The sequence below is a fragment of the Theobroma cacao genome, chromosome 8, assembly GCF_000208745.1.
Source record: "Theobroma cacao cultivar B97-61/B2 chromosome 8, Criollo_cocoa_genome_V2, whole genome shotgun sequence".
NCBI lineage: Eukaryota > Viridiplantae > Streptophyta > Magnoliopsida > Malvales > Malvaceae > Theobroma > Theobroma cacao.
The window spans coordinates 5,872,630-5,894,952 of NC_030857.1; the positions used below are offsets into that span (position 1 = coordinate 5,872,630).

At 33.4% G+C, this 22,323-nt stretch overlaps 2 protein-coding genes across 2 annotated transcripts; one reads left to right on the top strand and one right to left on the bottom strand.

Annotated features, from left to right (window-relative positions):
* LOC18592255 lies at nt 3,261-9,862 on the bottom strand. The gene is made up of 5 exons (XM_018126222.1): nt 8,624-9,862; nt 7,614-8,395; nt 7,444-7,533; nt 4,263-5,009; nt 3,261-3,953 (listed from the first exon to the last, which is right to left on the bottom strand). Exons 1-5 carry the CDS (start codon nt 8,730-8,732, stop codon nt 3,825-3,827), a joined length of 1,857 nt encoding a protein of 618 aa, XP_017981711.1. The 5' UTR covers nt 8,733-9,862; the 3' UTR covers nt 3,261-3,824.
* Nucleotides 15,186-21,698, top strand: LOC18592256 (mitogen-activated protein kinase kinase kinase 1). Its single transcript, XM_018126137.1, has 9 exons — nt 15,186-16,390; nt 17,447-17,531; nt 17,660-17,722; nt 18,597-18,754; nt 19,293-19,365; nt 19,474-19,533; nt 20,216-20,326; nt 20,807-21,054; nt 21,224-21,698. The coding sequence occupies exons 1-8, from the start codon at nt 15,381-15,383 to the stop codon at nt 21,014-21,016; spliced, it is 1,770 nt and encodes a 589-aa protein (XP_017981626.1). The 5' UTR covers nt 15,186-15,380; the 3' UTR covers nt 21,017-21,054; nt 21,224-21,698.

The window sequence follows — 22,323 nt, forward strand, 5'->3', positions numbered from 1 at the left end:
TATATTGCTGGTTTATAACGCTGGGGTGCAAATTTCCTTATGCTTTATGTACATATGCAAAGTGGTTCAAGGTATTGGCAGACACCAGAAAGTTAAGTTCACCGTAAAAATGGGGTTCTTGTGGAATCAGTTGATATTTGTGACAACCAATCGTGCTAATGGCAAACCAAATGGCTTCCTTGTGCTGGTAATGCTCCTACTTTTGCAGTTCAATGAACAGAAACAGAACTGGAGATCTATGCGTCATTTTCCTTTTGCATTTTTAGGTTTTTTGTTTGCTTGTCCTTGAAAGGAAAGATGCTTTCCAGTCCTATAGAGAATCTACTTGCTTTGCAGTATTATAACACTTCAACTTCACAAACAAGAAAAGTTATATATTGCCAAGAACTTGCTATAAGGCCTGAGGCTAATGAGTTATCTGATGATTGAAAAAGCATTAGTTTGGAGGTAGATGCAATACTTTTGGAGGTGATGGCCAAGTCAGATAGGTTGAACGAAGATATTTGAAGGTCTCTTTTACAGTACAAATTGAATATCCCATTTGGATTTCATCTCTTTTTAATCAACAACACAATAAGCTAAACTGGAACTGGGATCTTTAGGTTCCTCTGAATTTTTGTTTCTAAGTAGAAAACAAGAAGTGGGATCTTCTAATCAGGGGCGGCCCAATAAATTCAAAGGTCTAAAACAAAATATTCAAATGAGGCTTTTTTTTTATTGAAATTAGAAAAAATTATTAAAATTTTATCCTTCTAGCTTTTTGAAACGTAAAATTTTTAAATTAAACTTTTATAATCAAGTTCTTCTAATATTTCTTTTTCAATTGATAATATAATCAATCCATTTAATCTTTCTTGAAACATTGTTGATCTTAAATAAAATTTTATTAATTTTAGTTTTGAAAAACTTTTTTCTCTTGAAAAAACACTTACTGAAATTGTTAAAATTATTTTAAAAATATTTAACTATTATAATTATCTTATATTTTTTAAATAGTTAATATTAAATCAACAATCAAAATTTTTAATTCAAATAAATTAACTATCACATAAAATAAAATAATATAACAATATAATATAAATCTAAATTAAAATAAAAAATCTATAAAGATTAGAACAATAGTATCTAATTGTTGAATGCTTATTGCAAATTGCAAATGAGACTCACAGTTTTATGAAGATAATAAAAGAACAAACTTTTTGTGTATTTTTTGGAGAAAAATTGAAGTTAAAAGAAGAAAGAGCAAATGAGAAAGAAAAATTTCAAAAGTAGATATTATATATTAAAAACAATAATTAGTTTTATATATAGAAAAAAATAGTTGTTGGAAATCATTAAATGTGTTGATTGGAAATAAGAGAAATAAGTGAGAAAAAAAATAGCTGTTAGAAATGATTAAATACATGTAACTGTTATTTTATTGAAAATAAAAAAATATAGTTGTGAATTAATAGTATTTTAAAAATAAAGAAATAATAGACAATTGAAATTTATTAGGCAGATAATTAAAAAAGTAAAAGAACAAATAATTTGATGAATTATTTTTTATTTTTATATTTTTTAATATAATTAATTATATTATAATTATTATAAAATTATAAAAAAAAATTAAAATTGAGGCCTCTCCAAACTAGAGGCCCAAAGCCCTTGTTTGGGTGGCTTCACGCTAGGGCCGGCCCTGCTTTTAGTGGTATGAAATTGTTCAAGGCATTTAAAACTATAGACTCTGCTACATCATTTCAACCCCTTTAACGCATAAAAACACATCCGTCAGCATGTTAGTTTCCCCAAACCAGAAAAATTTGAGTCTTTATAGTGAAACAAACCGTACAGCTGCAAATAGCAAATTTGGTTCATCATCGGAGGCTCAAGAAATTTCCTATATATATGTTACTGCAAATTTATATGGTTGGTGGCAAATTATGCAGGAACCTATAATATTGGTGTTAACCGTGGGAGGAATGGAAAGGAATCTTCCATTTCCTAAAGACGTGGTAGGACTTTATCAGAGGTGTGGTATTGAATCATGAATCTCTCTGAGCCAATACCTGAAGTACCTGAAGCATTGAGGGGGTCAAATATCCAAATCTCTCTTGGTGTTAGAAACCGAGCCAATATGCAGTTGGGTTCAATCTGATATCGACCCTTTACATGGATGATGTTTCGTTTGGTTGGGTCGCCGTAGGTAATGACGCAATCCCCGGTTCTGATTCAGCCTATGTTTACGGAGCCATGGACAACGTCCACCCTGCACTAACGTTAGTCAGCACCAGGGTCACAACCTTTGTCCCAAAAAAAATCCTTCTGATTTCAACCCCTCCATCAGCAAGGAAGCCTTGGTTACTATGAATGATGTTGCACCCCTCCATCAGCACCACTCATGCTTAACGTCTACCCTTACTTTGCTTATGCCGCGGATCCTCAACACATGCCATTCGAGTTTGCGACATTGGAATCTACAACCTGTTTGATGCTTGTTATGCAGAATTGGTAAAGATCAATGCAGGCCATGTTTCAATTGCCATAGCAGGAACCGGTAGGCCAAGCGCTGGAAAGAAACCTTACGCAAGTGAGGACAACGCAAGGATACATAATTCCAACCTTTAATTTAATGTGGTGAGGAGAGGACTCCAAGGAGGCCACAACAACTTATGGATACATTCATTTTACAAATGTTGGATGAGAATCAGAACAAACCTGTAGAAGAAGAGCATTTTGGACTTTTTTTTGAAACAAGACTTTAATTTAGAGGAATATTCTCCATGTGCCTCTCCTTTACTTGATAACAACTAACATTTGACGGATTTAGCTAGACTGTTTTATCCTCTCTTTTTTTCCCTAGTTATTGCTTATATTATTGATAATAGATGTTTAATTAAATTTTTATATTTTTATTTTAATTTAAATAAAATTTATAATTAATAATTTATTAATCAAAATATCATTTATTATTTTTTATCACGTAATATTAACGTAAAATATTAACATATTAATATGATTTGATTATATATCCACTTAACATTTTCTACCATTCACCTTAAAAATTCTCGTGAAACGCAACTAAAAAAACAAATTTATTTCAACATCATTTTAAAGCATTATACTTAAAAATTAATATTTAAACTCATATTAACTTAAATGTTCAATTAAATTTAAATCGATCTTGGAACTTAGCATTACCCTGAAAATTATTCACCCGCGAAAAAGCTAATAGTAAGTGCTGTAACACAGATTACTTAGCTTTGCAATAAAATTGGGGAAAATAAATGATAAGGTTTGACTGCTCTTGAAGACTGAATTACCTTTTTATAAATTCACGTGTGGATGTAGTGCTCTACGAAAAGGAATGAAAAGATAACATTGAACTAAAACTAAAAATGGAACTTTTTGATTTCCTATTTTCCGTAAGATTGACCAAAAACACCAATAAAAGCTATTTCTTGTAAAATTGAACCACCCTCTTGAAAGGAAAGGCAAGGAAAGGAAGAAAAAGGACGAAATATCCCTAAAAGATGCAACTTTCCAGCATCTTCCCACTGCCAGACAAAATAGCCCCCATCAATCTTTCCCCAACCAACCTTCAACCTTAGAAACCTAAAGAATTCTCTGTTATAGGCGGGCAGTGCAGGGCAGGACTTATTGCACTATTTGCCAAATGCACCATCATACCAAAACCTACCCCCTTCCAATACCCAACTCATCACCTTTCTTTCAAACAGAAGGACATCAAAAAAGTAAGGGAAAAAAAAAGAAAAAAAAAAAACTAAGCATCTGCCATCAAAAATTGGAACTTCTTTCAATTTACTATGCAAGGACAGAGAAAGTCAAGCTTCAGATCCAGAGTCCAACGAGCTCAATTCTGAAGACGCTCCACCCAAATTAGTTGCAAAAGATTCAGCCTGCTTTGGCTGCACGCCGCGGCACAGTTTCAGAGACGGCCTCAGTTTCATGTACTGCAAAATGATATGAATACACACAAAATAAGCAAATATCATACAGAAATTGTCCGATAAGAGCTCTCTTGTAGCACATGGAATCAGAATTAAAGCATAACAAATTTACCCACATGATCTACTCCAAAGGTTATAAAGGATAAACCATGATCTACTCCACATGATTTTCAGTATAATCAAGGTTCATTAGAAACACTAATCAAACAAATTGACTCATAAATGACTTCAATGCAACTTTATTGAATAAATTGTTATATCAATAGAACGGAAAGTACTGCTAAAAAGGCAAAAAGAAAAGACATCTCTTACCTCCTGATAAAAAGCATTAATCTCCTCTTCTGTAAGGCCTTCATCCTCACCAGAGTTTTCTTCCCAGCCAAGAGAACGAAGGAATGCAGCTTCTTCCTCATCTGGATAAACCATTGCAGTGGAGCTCATATTCTTTTCTCCATCATCAGAAAATCTTTGAGCCTCTTGACAGGCGTCACCATTGCTATTTGATGCAGTACCATTCTCATTAGCATGAGCAGTCGCAGAAGCACAGACTACTTCCTTTGTTACTTCAGATTTCTCTGTGGTGCAAGACGAATTATGCAGATCTGAATCTGGAAGAGCAGCAGAAGTGTTTGTTGAGGTCTTCTTCTTCAGGAGATTAAAAAAATCATTTCGGCTCTGGGTTTGAGCCAAAGATGGTCTCTTTTCAACAGTGAACCCAGCTATTGGATTCAAGGCAGCTGGCTTGCGTTCCCCAGCAGAAAGCTTGGTGTTGTTTGAGTTTCTTGCAGGAGAAGATGTGACAGGAGCAACAGCATGTTGGTTAGTCGCAGCTCTGCTGTTGGAATTGGTTGTTGGACTAGCAACATCCTTCTGAGTAGGGGATGACACCCCATTTTCCCATCCTGGTTTAAGAACCAAAAGCTTCCCAGATGTCTTTGGCATATCAGACTTGGCATGTCCACCATGCGGGGATTGTTGCTGCCCACTCTTGACAGCTATATTCATCTCACTTGTTCTGACTGCTGGTTTAGCTTTTGATTTATCAGATGAATTGAGAACCTGGGACAAAAAATCAGGTAATTATTACCTGGAATTTCAAAGTAATAAAAAAGTGGTTCTTCTTTCCATGCAGTAGAGAAGACAAGTACTGCACACAAACACAGAGCAACTTGAGCAACACTTCATGAGCAGACAGCACACTAGCTACCTACAGTTAATCTTGACATTTTAAATTCCCTTGCAAATGCACACAGAATAGCTATAATTCAATCAAAAGTCCATATCAGGAAAGTCACATGATAAAGAAAAGTCCTCATGAACTTCAAACTGAAAATCCACTTGAGCGGTTGAAAAAGGAGGAAAAGGAAAACAAGGCTTGCTTAGGTGGTGGGGTAGAATAGATGGTCTTGCATAACTTTTCTAAAATTCTAATCCTTCTAGAACATCAATTGACCATCTTTTTTTTTTAATACCAATTAATCAAATGCATGAGACTTAATGAGTTCCTTTCCATAATTTCATTTCTGTCTGCCAATCATGAAGATGATCAACAATCTCAGCATACTCTTGAAACATAATTAATGTAGTTCCATATCTACCCTACATTAAAATTTGCAACAACTTAAGGCAACATCACATACATTCAACACTGGCTCACATTCAAGTTTATGCAAAATCATAAAGGTCAAAGAAGATTATCACAAGAAGTAGCTAACCAAAGCAGAGCATTATCTGTATCAGATAAAACAAGAAACATGTCCGTTTAGTGCTCAATAAAATAGTAAGTTGAAACCTCTACACATACAATCATACAGAGGCTAGGGAAGGAGGGAGCAAGTAAGAGAGAGGGGGTGGGAGAGAAGGCAAGGGAGAGGAGGTGGGAGAGACAGGAAAGGAAATGCCATATATGCCAACAGTCCCACCAATATTCCAGCCAAAACAAATTTTGGTTCACTTAAACCTGGGGAAAGACCATGGTATGTGAACCCACCTACAAGTTGTGCACCCTACAAATGGCCAAAGATATTCATAGCTATGGAAAAACATAGACCAACCTAGGTGTTCTTACACATTATGGGAGTTACAGAAAAGGAGTTAACAAAAACTCCAAAATACTTGCCAAGCTTCTAAGTTTGAACTACAAAAATAACATTAACCAATAAAGCAAAAGAGTAAAAGGATTATCACAGATGAGAGGAAAAGATCTTGATGTAGGACACAAGAGCAAGACAGACTTTGAAGGCCATAATTTAGAGTTAAATAAGGGGACAAGCCCCAAAACTATGCAGAGAATGAGGGTTTGCAATGATGTTCAGTTGGATAAGATACTCTGGCTCTAAAGAGGTGATTGGATGCAGTTAACAGTAGCAAAAATAACTCTCATCATTTAAGTGCAAATAAGAGAGATTATTGATATTAGTTTCAAGAAAGTTTCAATAGAATTAAAAGATCATAACTAAGTTATATTTTCAGGTTTAAAAAGTTGCTGGGATACACCTAGATTTCCTATGACTGCACATCAACAACTGTGGTTGGTTCACACAATTCCAGAAGAAGGCGTGCCAGCAGCAACAGAAACAGATTCTCTCTCTATCAATTAAAATAAGTTACATGCATATAAATAGAGTTCTAGCAACCAAAATCCCAAAAGGACTTGCAATCCAAGACAAACTATTAAATCCAAATAACCCCAAAGCTATGAACAAAAGCTTATGTCCAAAAAGCCTAATAATCCAAGCAACAACTATACCAGCAATATCCGGCAAATCTATAGACTAAAATTACTAGAATACACCTGACTTCTAAGATTAAAGAGAACTCAATTAAAATGACATTAGCCACTGGCTAACATAAGCAACCAAAAAAATTAAAAGTCTAACAAAACAACTACTTTGGCCAATGTAAATTTTCCTAAACGAGGTTGACATCAAATAAAGAACACAAATTTAAATTTTCTCAAAACTTAACCTCAACTCTATTGCTGCATCTGACTCATAAGGGAAGACTCATATTCAAACTCCCAAGTTATCTTTAAAAAATGACAATCAGACAGGAACAGGACATAAGATCAAGGATAGCAAATCAGAAATGACAAATGGTCAGTATAATGCATCTCCAACCAAAAACAGTGCATTATCGCCATTAAGCTAATCTAAATGGGAATAAGTATGATCTACAAAAAGAACATGCATCTCTTTTGGTTGATCAAAAGTTTCGTTATATTGCCTTATTGATGATTTCATCAAAAAAGAATGTGATCCAGTATTGAAGTTCCAAATAAAGCTTTCATGTAACATATTAAACCTAAAGGTAGATGGACAGGCATTAGAAATAAACAAATATCCAGCAGCATACAATCTCTGATCATATAGAAGATGTACAGGAAGGCAGCAGGAAGAGGGTGGGGAACCAAACTTGTCTAGTAGTATTAAAACTACAAACTTAACAAAGTTAAGAGACAATGTTTTGCTGAAAGCAAAGGCAACTGGCTTACTGAACCCTTAGGCATCAAAGGTGTCACTGGTATTAGTTGCCTTGATTGCTTAATAGCCAGTTCCTCACGTCTTTGAGTCTTGACAGATAGCTGTATGAAATAGAAATGTCTAGTTAGATCACAAATATAAGTTATCCATGTAATATTAACTTAGTGACTGAGCCAGTTACCTGGGGGGCAGTACGGATCCGTGACGGAGCTTGAACTAGTGCTTCAGCCATATTAAGACCAGCTGTAACACTAGGAGCACCAGAACCTGAGGTGGAAACAGTTACGGGGGCAGGCAAGGAACCTGTGCTACTACTTCCAACCACACTGGGGACTTCAGCCAGAGCTGAGGTCCATCCTTCTCCACCAATCAAAGCTGAATTACCAACAGGCAAACTCTGAGAAGCTGAGCTCAAACCAGGAGATGACACTCTAGCTATCTCAGGCACCCCTTGCTTCTCTTCATTTCCAAGAGAGGGAAAATCTTTCTCAAACACAGCCTTGTGGATGCTACTCCCAATAGTACCCCCAGAAAGCAGACCATTGCCATTGTTATGGTTACCATTACCACTGTCTCTTGAGTCCACCGCAATCCTTCGAGACAAAGGCTCACCCTGTTTCCTAGAGACCATAGAATAAGAACGCCGCAAGGTCTCTCTCTCGACCCGACTGATTGAGATACCTCCTAATTTCTCAACCCTACTGGTTAAGATACTTTCTAAAGGGTCAGAAGAATCACGATCCCAATGGTCCCCAAAGCTCGACCTCTCTTTATCCCTATCTCGATCTTTATCACGGTGATTCCTACTAAAGCTACTGTAAGCATGCTTTGCAGAACCATTACTAGAACTCCTCCGTGAATTCAACGAAGATGCCCGATCCAAAAATGCCGAATGAGGGGAATCAAAATCAATTAAATTCCTAGAGTTTCTATTCCTCCCATGATGCGCCACTGAAGAAACATCTAATATAACAACAAGAATACAGTTATTATATATTCCCAAATGATATTCATACATTCCTATACGCAACCATAAAAAATAGTATAAATGCACATGAGAAACACGATGGGCATCTAAAAGTTGTCATATCAAAGGTACATCTAACTGACAGATACTTGTCCAAGAGTAACATTGTAAAACGGTATAAATAGAATGAGAAATGCACTGAATATTAAAAGTATGCATGGTACCTGAGTGAGAAGAAGAGGAAGCAAAGTGGTGGGCTGAATTGCCACCCCCAGTAACAGTGCCAGTACTTCTCAACCATTCTGGAGCTAATGCTGGTTCACTTCTTTCCATAAGGGATACTGAACATGATCATCAGAAAACTAAAAAGAAATGAACCACTTCTTCAACCTTCTTCAAACCCTAAACCACCAAATTAATCTCCTTCCTACACAAAATTCCTAAATTCCTAACTCCTAACCCTATCCGTAGTCTTTCTTCCCCTTCCAAACCACCAAAACAGGGGTGCCAGTAATTTTATGGATTCAATGGGTCATTCAACAAGATGGCAAAGATGGAATTGTTTTTAGAAGAGAAACATATTTTTAACACAAGTGTGAAGCCATAGCAACGAAAACAAAGGCAATGGCAATAACAAGATTATATGTTAATTAACTCTCTCCCTACTCTTCCATCTTTGATTAAAAGATGGATTTGCAGATTGCAGATATTCCTGTCTCAAATGACCCTCATATTTCCCAACAAAAGAAAAAAAGATCCAACCCTCTTTTCAAATCAGCAACAAAGGCAAAAACATAGGAAAAAGAACTATTCCCAAATTACCGTTAACGCCCATAAACCAGTTTAATTAGGGAAAATACCCTAAATAACAATAAATTTGGAGTAAATTTAGAAACCCTAGATTAAATATCAATTATAAGTTCCCAACTGCTAGGGTTTGAACCCAAAGGGGCAACAAGAAAATTTGGGGGAAATTCTAGACAAATGACAAGAGGGCAGAAGAAAGAAAAGGGAGAGACTACTAACCCTAACCCCGCTACGATTCCTGGCTATTGCCTCAAAGACGTAACCGTTTTTTTTTTTTTTAATAACCGTCCCCTAATCCAAACAATGCGTTTCTCTTTCCGGGAAAAATTTAAGAGGAATAATTATAGGGAAGTGACCGAGAGAGAAAGATTCAGAGGAAAGGAAGGGAAAAAAACGAAAGTGAAGCCACAGAGAAAAAGAGAGGAAGATAGATTGCTCAATGAAAAAAATAAAAATGCCGGTTTTATTTGATATTCTTTTCTTTTTTTTTTCTGAATGGCCAAAAATAAAAAAAGAAAAGAAATTAGGGTTTTGTTTTCAGTTTGTCTGAGGGTAGCGACGGAGGCGTAAAATTTCTCTTCTGTTCTAGTCTTTTGGATACTGGGGAATGAAACGTATGAAGAACAGGCTCTTCTTCTAACAGAATAAAAAATTTTCTTTCTTTTTTTTTATTAATTTTATTTAATTAATATTGTCAAATTTTTGTGGAATTCTTTTTCTTTAGCAATTTATTTATTTATTAATTTATTTGGTGTTGAACTTGACTTTTCTTTGAGAAAGTTTGGCTTTTTTATATATGGTCTGCTGCTTTTCTCTGGGTTCTGCTTTGTTTGGTGCAACTCTCGTGTGGGGTTGTGGTAGACAAAGGCCCTACGTTGCTAGATGGCTGTTTCTGTCTATAATACTATTATCTATAATTCTATATCTTCATCTTAATCCTTTCTCCTTTAATTAAATTAATTAACTTTATCTTAACCTAGAGATGAACTCTAGCTTAAACAGTATAGTTATCAGAATCGATCCTAAAAGATATCCAATCATGGTTGAATTGCAAATTTATTTTTGCTATTTAAATGTATTTTTTATATAATAACTATATCTTTAAATATAACAAGTTAAAAATATATACACAAATATAATGCTTGATTTAAAGCTTATAATTTATAAAGACTCGGTCCTCCTTAAAATCAAAGTCTAAACCGTATTGATGACATGTTTTTTTTTTTTGATACTTCCCTATTGATGACATTTAAGTGTTTCTAATTTAATACAATTTCTTTTAATATGATTTAAATTAAGTTAAAACCGAATTAACCACCCCAATCAATACCTAATGTAAAAATTGAAAAATTACAAAATTAATCAAACTAGACTATGGCCCGTGCGTTGCACACGGGCCTCTTTCTAGTTGTTTTTTTTCTCTCTTTTTACTTCACTTCTTCTTTTTTTTCTTTTTTTTCTTTTTTTTCTTAACCCACCACGTGGCTGGAGGAGGAAGCCCCTTTTGGGGCTTCCTTTTAAATATGTTATAGATTTGATCAAATCACTTGCTTGCTTGTTTACTATAAGAACTAGATTAATCCAATGGTTGGATCACCGATCCAATTGATATAGTCATTAATTCAATTCGATTTTAATAATTATGCTAAATTGACTTGGACCATTTGGAAAATTTCAATAAATATTTAGTTGCAATTAGGTTTGGTAGGATGATTTTGTGCTTTCTGTTTTTAATATATGCATTTATGCCATCTTTTATTATTTTTTTAATTATATTGACATGTGTACGTATATTTGTTAGTAGTATTTATTATGGCCTACATTAGTACACTCACGTGTGCTTTTGTAAAGGATTATTATCAAATCACGGTGGCATGCATCAGCATCGCCTATAGTAATATGTTCGATTTTAATCAAGGAATATAATCATAAAAAGAAACAAGTTTTATTAATAATTGATCACGTGATTAGTTATATGTATATGTCATTCTCTTTTTATCACTTTTTTCTCTGTTTTCTTGTTTTGTAGCCACAAGCGGGTCATGTGAAGGTTGTGGGATGCAAGAATCCATACATCCAAAAGGACAAGTGCCCCTGTGGTAAAACGAATTGGTGTAAATTGGAATTTTCACAAGTACAGTTTTTTGTATATTTTTTTAAAAATTAAATAAGCTTATAATTTTATTTTATTTCAAAATATAAAAAAAGGCTTAAAAGATTTTCAGTTTGAGGTTATAATGAATGAATTGTTATTATTTCGTCTTTAACTCAAGTGGTAAAGTTGAATTGAGATTTGGGTATGGATCAAACATGTAGAGAAACTCAATTGTATTAACTGAACTAATAAATTAAAAAATAAGCATAGATTTTTCAAATAACATACATAATCAGAAAAATGAAAGAAAAAAAATCAGTATTGGAAAAAAAGTATAATTTATCTTATTTTATTATTAACTAAACTAATAAAACAATAAAATTTTCTTACAATTCTTATAAGCCCGAAACTCATTTATTTCTTATTAATATAAAATTTGTAATATTCTATTATATATAATCGTGTACTTATTATTATATGATCTCTTTTACTACAAAAAAAAAATGATTTATCTTGATTCGAATCTATCTATTTTTTACTATATATAAAAGTGATTTATCTTAATTCAGATTTATCTCAACTTTAATTTTTTTTTACAAAAATTTCGTATTAATCAATAAATGAATAAATTGTCTGTATATTTGTCAATAACTAGTAATGTTTCTTTTTGATCAAGGTGTGAAAATAGGAAGGAGACTTGAAAGTTGCAAAAAGTAGGATGGTCTTAGTAACAAAAATTGACTGAATTCCAAATTACTTGGTTTTCTTTTACAAGGCGGTCTAGTTGGCGGCTGTGGTATAAAGGCCAGAATGCACAGACAGCTAATAAGCACAGGAAGATGGGGGGTACTTCTCGTGTTCTTTATTTCCTTCCACTTTAACCGTGGTTCCATGTGGTTTTGAAAGCAACCCAAACTTTTAAATTTTTCAATCCATAGCTTAAGATAAAGATCTTCATCATTTTCGCAGGTTTTTAAAGTAAAAACAATATGAAATTTTATTTTTTGAAATAAAACTCAATCAAGTTGTATAAGGGACAAGATATAAATTTATTATTCTATTTAAGACTTACCAAAATTTTTGCGAATATTTAAACTAATGTAATTTTATCACTATATTCTCTAATTGACTTTGAAAATCATCAAAATAGAAAATATTTTGTAGAATGTTCTCTTATTTCTTAATGAAATATTATCATTGTTAATTTTTAAAATTTGTTTGAATCAAATAGAAAAGTACGATGATAAAATTGCAATTGCTCAAATATGAATGATAAATTTAATTTATTACTTTAAATAAAATAATAAATTAGGACCTTATTTCAAATTTACATGAACAAAGAAATAGAAGTAGTAAATGTTAACATTTATGGCCAAAAAAAATGCTTACATTTTACGTCCTATTCAATGTTTCAAATTATTGAAAAATATTACTATTCACAATCGAACATTTGATTTATTAATTAGTATGTGATTTTTCTATTTAAAGAGTATAAGTTCAAATCTCATGAGTTCGAATCTCTTCTTTTTTTTTAAAAAAAAATACTCTTCAAAATTTTCCTATTTGGTGGTCTAAGAAAGAGAAAAATGAGGTCAAATCAAAACATCCAATATTAGGTTTAAGAATTCCAGAAATTTGACTACCAAATATTTCAAAACCATAAACATTAATTTTCAACCTTCAACCACATAGATATTTTTAGTATATTCTTTTGGTCAGAACCCAAGCTTCCTATATTGATATATTCAACATATCATGCATAAATTAGAAGTCTACGAAACAAACGGCAACAACATTGACCAACTTATACGTTGAATGAATATCACAATCATTAAAAACCAAGCGTTTTTCCATTGGAAATATATGTCGCTGGAATAATAATAACTTGACCATTAAGAGAATAAAATTAAAATTGGTGGCTTGTCTTGATCTTATTTAAATTGATGAATTGTAGAAAAAAAAAAGGAAAAACAAAGTTTATGAATGATAATGTTAGAATTATAATTCAATTAGGTTAGTTAATTATAGGCATAATGCTTGAAAATTTTTAAATAAACATTTATTTTTTATCACTTTTAATCAATTTTTTATATTTTTAAATAAAATAAATTTTTATAAATAAGAGTTAATTAATTATTATTAATCAAAATGTTACTTATCATTTTATACTCACATAATACTAATATAAAGATGAAAAATATTATGTGGCTACATCAATATGTCATATTATCGTTTATTATTATATGTCAGCATGTCAGGTGATATAAATTGATAAGTGACATTTTAATTAAGTTAACTATTAATCGTAACGATTTATTAGGTTTAAAATAAAAAAAATCTTATTTGATTTAAAAATAAATCTATAAGTGTTTAATTGAATATAATAAAGATTAAATTTTTATTTAAATTATTTTAAATAATTTATAATTTGTTTACATTTTATATTTTAATAATATTAAAATACATTTAATCAATTACTATTAGAATATAAACAAAATTAATTAATTATATATATAATATCGCATTCATCTATATAACAATATACACATTATACACATAATTTTAAAGTGGAAGTTTTTTTTTTTCATCTCGTAATAGATAAAATATCTTAAATCTTGGTTAACTGTCTGCAATGCCGTGAGCTATAAGCCAAGATAGACTTTCTCCTCGTGGTTCTTACTCGGCTAAATTTAAATTGCACCTTGATTTTTCATTTTTTTTTTCTTTTGTAGTTTTCAGTGAAAGCTAGGCATCCAACTTTGTGGAACGTCGTAATCACAGCTAAATACTCGTGGAAGATACAATGCTTTATTATCAACAAACCAATTGACAGCTTGATGATTTATACATCTTATTTTCTTCTTAATTACATCGAAGAGAAGTATTATAACAAAATAATGATTTTCCATCACTTATAGTGAAAAAAAAGGAGGATTTTTTTAATCTACAAAATTTATAAATATTCCATATAAATACTAAAAATAAAATAGAAGCATTTATTCTACTAAGACTTCATCTATTTGATATTTTTCTATTTTTTTATAAAAATGAATAGAAATTTTTTTAAAAAGTAATATAAAACAAAAAAGTAAATAATAAGAACGTCAATAATGAAGTCTAAAATTAATAATTATGTTTGTGATTTTTTTTCTCCAAAACGGACACTTTTCTTCTAAACATCAAGTACTTACGGATGGATAACAAATTTGAGCTAGTATGAGGTTGATAAATACTACTGGGTGCATTAAAATTTAAAAAATTAATTTGATCTTTTGAGTTTAAAATGTAAAGATTGGAATATTGCAAATTTTTTTACCCTTAAAAAGTGAATTTAGATAATCATTTTGCATCAGATATTAACGACACTATTTTTTATTTTCTTGGTGAATTTTTGTGCACCGATTTTAAAAAATTAACTTAATTTATTAATTCAATATACTTATTTATTGTACATGTACTAAGTAAAAAAATGTTGGACAGCAGTCAGAATTCTAAAAATTTGTATTGGCAATAATTACCAGTAATAATTAATCGATAAGCTTATCTATTCGTAGTACGAAGATGATGATTGGCTGCTGTCCATGACATTATGGATTTTCATAATTGCCACTTAACATTTCACAAATTCACACCTTTACCCCGCATAAAGTCGAACTAAAGGGGAGGGGCATATTTGAGATATTCCATTTTGACAGCTGCCATAAGGGGTCTACTAATGGTGCACGCCGCCGTAGAGAATAAACCAGCGTGTTTACGTGGCAAGACGTTGCAGAGTTGGCATAATGGTCCCACCTTAAGCCAAACAAAACAATCCTTCCAAAATTTTCACCTTTTCAAGCCGACACGTGGCACCGCGTATAACCCTTCTCTCTCTTCCGACGGCGTTTACCAGTCTCGCTGTCGCGCATTTGATCTTTTCTTTTCTCTTTGAGTCAGCTCCTTTTCGATCCCATTTTTCTCACCTAAATTTTCCCACGAAAGTTGCAGAGAAAAGAAAATTTTATTTTTCCTTCTAAAGTGATATTTTGGAAACCCTAGATTACTTTAATTCTTGAGATTTTTGATGGATTTGTCTCCATATGCATCACTTGCAACGATTCTTCAGTGATAGAAGCGGCATGGACTCGAAGAGGAGCAGAAGAAAGCCGAGACTCGATCGCCGCAATGCATTGAAGCACGTCGATTACGATGCAGCGTCTTTTTCTTCGTCTCTTGAAGATTCCTCTTCGTCTTCTTCTCTAATCACGCGATCGCTCGATTTATCGGATAAAACCAGCTTCCGTATCCAAGGAACCGACGGAGAGTTCGACCTGATTTGTCGGAGTTTGGGCTTTAGTGGGCCTGAAGATTTTTCCATCCCAGCCGACGCTTGGGAGGCCCGTAAAATCCGATCGTCATCGGATCTTCTACCCCGGTCCAGATTAAACCGGTTGGATAGTCCGAACGAAGAGACAGCCAAGGAAAAAGACCGCACTGAAGTGATAGTTGCTGAATTGTCTGACAGGGTTTTGGATACTGAGTTGACTCGGGATGACTCGGTCGAGTTGAAGTTAAGCCAGTGCTACTTGTCCGATAGAATTGTGGTGGATGCTACTACTACAACCAAGTTAGAGTTAAACGCGTGTTGCGTAGGTGTCAGCGGAGGAGGAAATAATGGAATTAAAGGGGCTAGGCCGCCGGTTTTAAAGCCACCGCCGGCGGTGATGAAGCTACCGGTAATCGATAACGCGTGCTCAACTTGGGATTTATTTAGGGATTTCGCCCCCGAAGACGATAGTGGGTGTTTGGTTCCAGTTCATTCACTTTCCTCTTCCGATGAGGAAAATGAAGAAGGTCAAGAAGAGGAGGATGGGGTTAATGTTGGAAATGATAAGCAGGAGGCGAGTTTAATGAGAATAGGGGAGACAGCGGTTCTTTCAGAGTCATGTTCGTTTACGACTTCGAATGACGATGATTCTTCCAGTTCTACAACGGAGCCTACGTCGAATATTTCACCTAATGGTAGGTTCAAAAGGAACATTACTTATTGGGAGAAAGGTGAGCCTCTGGGGAATGGATCATTTGGATCGGTTTTCGAAGGAATTTCTGAGTAAGTGATGGCAACTTTATTTTTATGTTGATTAGATGTATGTTTTAGGTGAATTTCATTGCTTAGATGTAAATTTTTATGTTATTTTCGAGTTGATTTATATATGATATGTGCAAATTATTTTGGGTACCACCTTATTGCATTGAATCATAGTTTGGTTACTTGGGGCGGCACCTTTTTAGAGATTAGAAAGCATCTAGGTTGGGAGGTGTTGTTAGTGTTAATTAAGCATCCAGAGAAAGCGCCTTCCTATGGCCCCTTATTTCTTTAGAAACCATCGTTTTACCTGTTTGAGATTGACGTTTGAGATTGACGTCTTCATGATGGTTGCATCCTTAGATTGCTAGATATTATTAATATAGTGAACACCAATGGTGACTACTTTTTGGACATCTCATGGTTTTGCTGTCTCAAACTTGAAGGGGTTGATGTGATTTTAGTCTTTAGATTATCTGCTTTTAAGTGTTACTTTGTTTGCTGGTTGAAGTTTTGCATAATTGATATACCCGTGTAGGCATTTTTTGTGGGCAATTTGTGGATTTTTTTTTGCTCAATAATTTGTGGATTATTAGGAACTCCTGTCTCTATGCTGAGTAGTTGCACAGAGAGCTAAATACCTGAGTTAAGTTCATCATCATTTTCATTTGCTTGTAAGTGCATGTTGATTGTCAATTTCAGTGATCCTGTTTGGTTAGGAACTGTTTCACTTTAGATATCTTGTTCTATGGTTGATTTCAAGATGATGGATGTAGTTGTTTACTATTTTTTAAGAGTTAAGAAATATAAATTCGGGGCAACATTGCACTACTATCTTTGAGATATGGAGCTAAGGCAGAGATTTTGGATTGTTTAAGCTATGAGATGGTATTTTCTTGGAGGCACAGGAGGAATCATTGGTCATAAAATCTTTCAGAATAGCATCGGAAAGCCTATTTTATCTTATTATCAATTTATTGTTTGTCCACTGTCCAATAATTATGTATTACTTATGTGAGGAAAGAGATGCTTTCTTTTAAACATGCTTTACTAATTATTCATCCATTCATTTCCCTGTAGTGATGGATTCTTCTTTGCTGTCAAGGAAGTTTCGCTGCTTGATCAAGGAAGTCAGGGGAAGCAAAGTATTATCCAACTTGAACAGGTGAGACTGATTTTGTCTTTTACTTCTTTAGATACTCATTTTCTTTTGTGCTAATTTATCTTTTTCTTGAAAAATCCGTTTTTTTCTTGTCTCTGTCTATTTAATTTCTTGTTTCCTTTCTTTTTCAGGAGATTGCTCTTTTAAGTCAGTTTGAACATGAAAATATAGTTCAGTATTATGGCACGGATAAGGTACTAATTTCTGACATTTACCTTGATTAATGGAATTGATTACGTAGATATTCTTTTACTTTAACAAAATTGGATATGATAACCAATTAAACAAAAAATTTGTTCCTTTTTTTTCTTTTTAAAGTATTGTAGAAGACAAAAATCAGCTTATTATTTGGCTACTTACACACTTAACTAATTTGTGATTCCATTTGTAACATTTAAGCCTCCTCTCTCCTATGTTTAGATATTAAACATAAGATTCTCACTATAGCCATTTGCAGTGTAGTTTGATTTTTTTCACCTCAGCAGGAATTTGTTATTTAAAAATTAAAATTGACAAAATGTGCATTTTCACAGAAAATTTTTAGTGGGAAAAAGAAAATGGCTTATCTCGGGGGCAAAGTTTAAGTTTTCTAAAAAGAGTGTGTTAAAATATATAGAGCTTAATTTCAGGTGGGCTTTTGCATGGTTTTCCCCTCTGAGTCATCTAAAAGGGTCTTTTGTTGCTGGTGTTTGAGGCTATTTTGCTTTGCTAATTTCTAGTGTTATTGCAATATAATGTTTGACTATTAAATATCTACCTTACTTAGTTTATTCTTGCATTATAAGAAATGCCTAAGTGCCAAAGTTTGTGTTTAATAGATGTAGCCTTTTCTTGTTTAGCTATAGAGAGTTGATTGACAAAAGAATTCTCATTCCATTGCCAAATATTGAACAAATAGCAAACTGTTGATGAACGTAAATCTCTATTTGATGTCTGCATTTTGGAACATTATCCTGTTAGTTATTATATGTTGGGTTGTCAAATACCTTGGCTTAATTGGATAACCATTTAGTTTAGCTTATTTGTTAATTGTCTACTTTTAATGTATTGATATTATGGTCATTGCAGGATGAATCAAAATTATACATCTTTCTTGAGCTTGTAACCAAAGGCTCCCTTTTAAGTCTATATTCAAAATATCATCTCAAAGATTCTCAAGTCTCTGCATATACAAGACAGATTTTGCATGGATTGAAGTATCTTCATGACCGAAATGTAGTTCATAGGTAAGTCAAGAGACCTTTTATGCTGCTGCTGCTTATTTATTTACATGCCACTTAAAATTTTTGTTTGTTAGATCTAGCCAAATCTGAATTTTTATTTGTACTTTAGTTATGTGTGTTTCTTACTTATCTTTGACCACAGCAAATTGCTTCATATGCTCAATATAACCGTTTAATATAAACATTGCTTACTGACCTGATGGAAGTTCTGATTCCTTATTTATTTTGTGATCTGCCATAGTGAAACATTATACCTGTATGCATGTGTAATATTTTCTTCTGAGAGGACATTTTAAGGTCAAGAATATGATTTACTTTGATCATGGAAGTTTTTCTCAACATTTTACTCGTTAATATTTGTTTTTGTTATTCCCTTAAGGTTGGATGCCTTCTTGATCTCTGTTCTCTTCCCTTATTTGGTGTTTGTTATTAATCAAGTTTTGACCTTGAAAGTAAAGTTGTTTGTTTTATGTTATACCTAAGTTACTACACACTTTGAATTTTATGCTCTGAAGGCTCATCTCCTGGTTTATTGATACAGAGATATTAAGTGTGCAAACATTTTGGTGGATGCAAGTGGATCAGTGAAACTTGCTGATTTTGGATTGGCAAAGGTTTTTGTCCTATCCTAAGACTTTGATCTTCTTCTTCTTTTTTTTTTTTTTCTAAATAGCTTCTAAAATGATCATATTTTTTATATTGGTGGTGGTTTTTGTTTTTAGGCAACGAAGTTGAATGATGTTAAATCATGCAAAGGGACGGCATACTGGATGGCCCCTGAGGTTTGCCTCTATTCTTTCCTTTCAGAATTGATAACCTGTTATGGCTGTTGTTTGATTTACATGACATTATCTGTTTCTTCTGTATTAGAGAAACTGCTCTAGGTATCTAGCTTATAGGAATACTCAAAAATGACTATGGTGACAAAATAAATATGACATACACTCTTAGCAAATACATCTCTTCTATGTTAGAAATACTGCTGGAGTTATCTAGCTCATAGGAATAGTCATCTATGATGGACAAAAGAATTGGTGGCATACGTTTTTAGCAAATCTCTATACTGGACAAAAAGGTGTAAATCACTCTTGATGATCCACCATCATTTCCTGAGGCCTCATTGATAGGAACATGATTTAATATCATGAGGCTGCTAGATTTTATTTCCTTTTTCTTAACATCTAGCCACCAGTAATTTCTTAGCATATTTGTATTGAGGTTAGATCATTTTCATGGACTGGTAGTTGCTAATGTTTGATGATGGCACTTCTTCCTTTCAGAAATGCTGCTGGGCCTTTTTAGGTCATTCCTGAATGATGTCTTCAATTCCTAGTTAGATGGGTTTCAATACGTTTTCTCTAGAAATACAATTATTGTTGTTGTCTTTGCTGTTGTAATAAACTTTGTGAGACAGACCACGTTTTTACTCTTACTGAATTCTGATTATTGGCTGTTGAATTTCAGGTTGTCAACCGGAAGGGTCAAGGGTATGGACTTCCTGCTGATATATGGAGCCTTGGTTGTACTGTGTTGGAGATGTTAACTGGTCTGTTTCCATACTCTCATTTGGAATGTGTAAGTATCACTTCTTCTTGATACTGGCATGACTTTTTTGATAATAAAGTGAGTATAAAAATAAAAAGAAAAAGAAAAAGACAATGGCAACCAGATATTCTGGAAATTTTTATGTCGTCATCACCAGATCATAAATTCGCCTATTGAATTTTTAAGCAATGAAATTGGGTTTTTACCATGTGGCGTTGATTGATTGAAGCGTGTGTAGTGTAGTAGGATGCCGGGCATAAAATGTCTGGAAAAGCAGGTTGGAAGAGGAGGGGGAGGGTTATTCCAGTTTGTTTCATATAATTTCCTTTCTTGTGCAAGAAATTTGCTGGTTGTTCTTGTATATGAGTTGTGTCTTGTTTTGATGCCGGAGAGCTAAGAACAAGTGTTATTGTGGAGTTAAAATTTTATTCCCTCTTTTTTCATGTAATTGTAACATTGTATTAATATTGTTCTGTTATTAATGACATCTTTTTGTGCAACTCAAAACAGATGCAAGCATTGTTTAGAATTGGCAGGGGTGAACCACCACCGGTTCCTGATTCTTTGTCAAAAGATGCACGAGAGTTCATCTTGCAATGCGTACAAGTCAATCCAGATGCTCGGCCAACTGCTGCTAAGCTCTTACAGCATCCATTTGTGAAGAGGCCTCGACCAACGCACTCAGGCTCAGCATCTCCTCATCTTGGCCGACGGTTTTGATTTTTAGCCTTGAAAACTAAGTTGCAATAAGAAATGAGGTAAACATTTTCCTCTATCATATGTTTATCCATGTTGATTAATATTAATCCTGCCATTTGCAAGTGAAACTTGCGTGGTCCTTTGAAAGTTATGCATTAGATTGTTGCCTTTCACTGAGTCCAGTTGATTTTGATTTTCACATGCAAATGTTTTTGCTCTTGGAAACAGCTCCATCTATCACAACGAAGAAGACAAGTTTGCCTCCTCAAGCTCTAATGCTACTACCTTTTGGATTTTCTCCCAAAGACTTGAGAGTCTGAACATAGGTAGGCCAAAACAATTCTTAAGCATTGCTATGGCCTAATGGCCTTGCCATAGATCTCAATCTCCATGATAGGAATCATATTTTCACCTGGTTCTTGTTCCTGCAATGATGCTTTGCAGAGCGGAACTGCTCTTAAATTATTTGTTGTCATTTCATTTTGTCTGTTGTGGAGTTTGATGTAGCGAGTCTTTTCTTCTGTTAGATTTTTTTTTTCTTTTAACGGGTGAACAGTGTAGGGTCAAGCTGTAGGAGAAATTGTTGGTAACAGTTGGAAAAGAAACACTATTTGTATATATGTATCTCATTATTGATGCAAATGAATAGTAGTTTGTTTATGTACACAACCAAGTCGTGATTTATTGCTTGCTCTTCTCTTGATGTCCCTCTCCATCACAAAAAAGTTTTCACTTATGTTTGAATGGATGTAATTTTTATATTGTATTTTATACTTTGGTTTAAATTTATGATCAAGAGTTATAATATTCGTTTATTTTCTTACGATATACTTTATTAGCATTAATTTTTTTTTTATTTTTGAATCAAATTAAAAATATAATAATTATATGGATAAATTTAAATCTCGTAGAGATTTTTTTAATTGAATATGCTTCGCGTTATATTTTGAGCCAACTGTATTCAGAGCGGGGCCAGTGGCAAAGGCCTAAAAATGAGGGTCATTATTGCGTTTTCGGCCGAAAGGCCCAAAACCTGGCCGTGATAGATCCCAATTTTCAAATTGGTACTGGCTGCCTTAGTGGTGGAGGCGTATGAGAGTTTGGTTAAAATGAATTCTCAATGTTGAAAACAAACATACGTAGATGATCTGAATGGGTACATGAGTTTCATTTGGTTGACATAAGCACCCAAATATCGATTAAAAAGGTCAAATTTATTAATAGAATAAAACTTGCAGCACTGGTTTGCATAGACCTTTCAAATTTGACAAAATGTATGTACCTAATCCGGAAATTCATGTACTTGAAAATTGGTTTAAAAGCCAGGT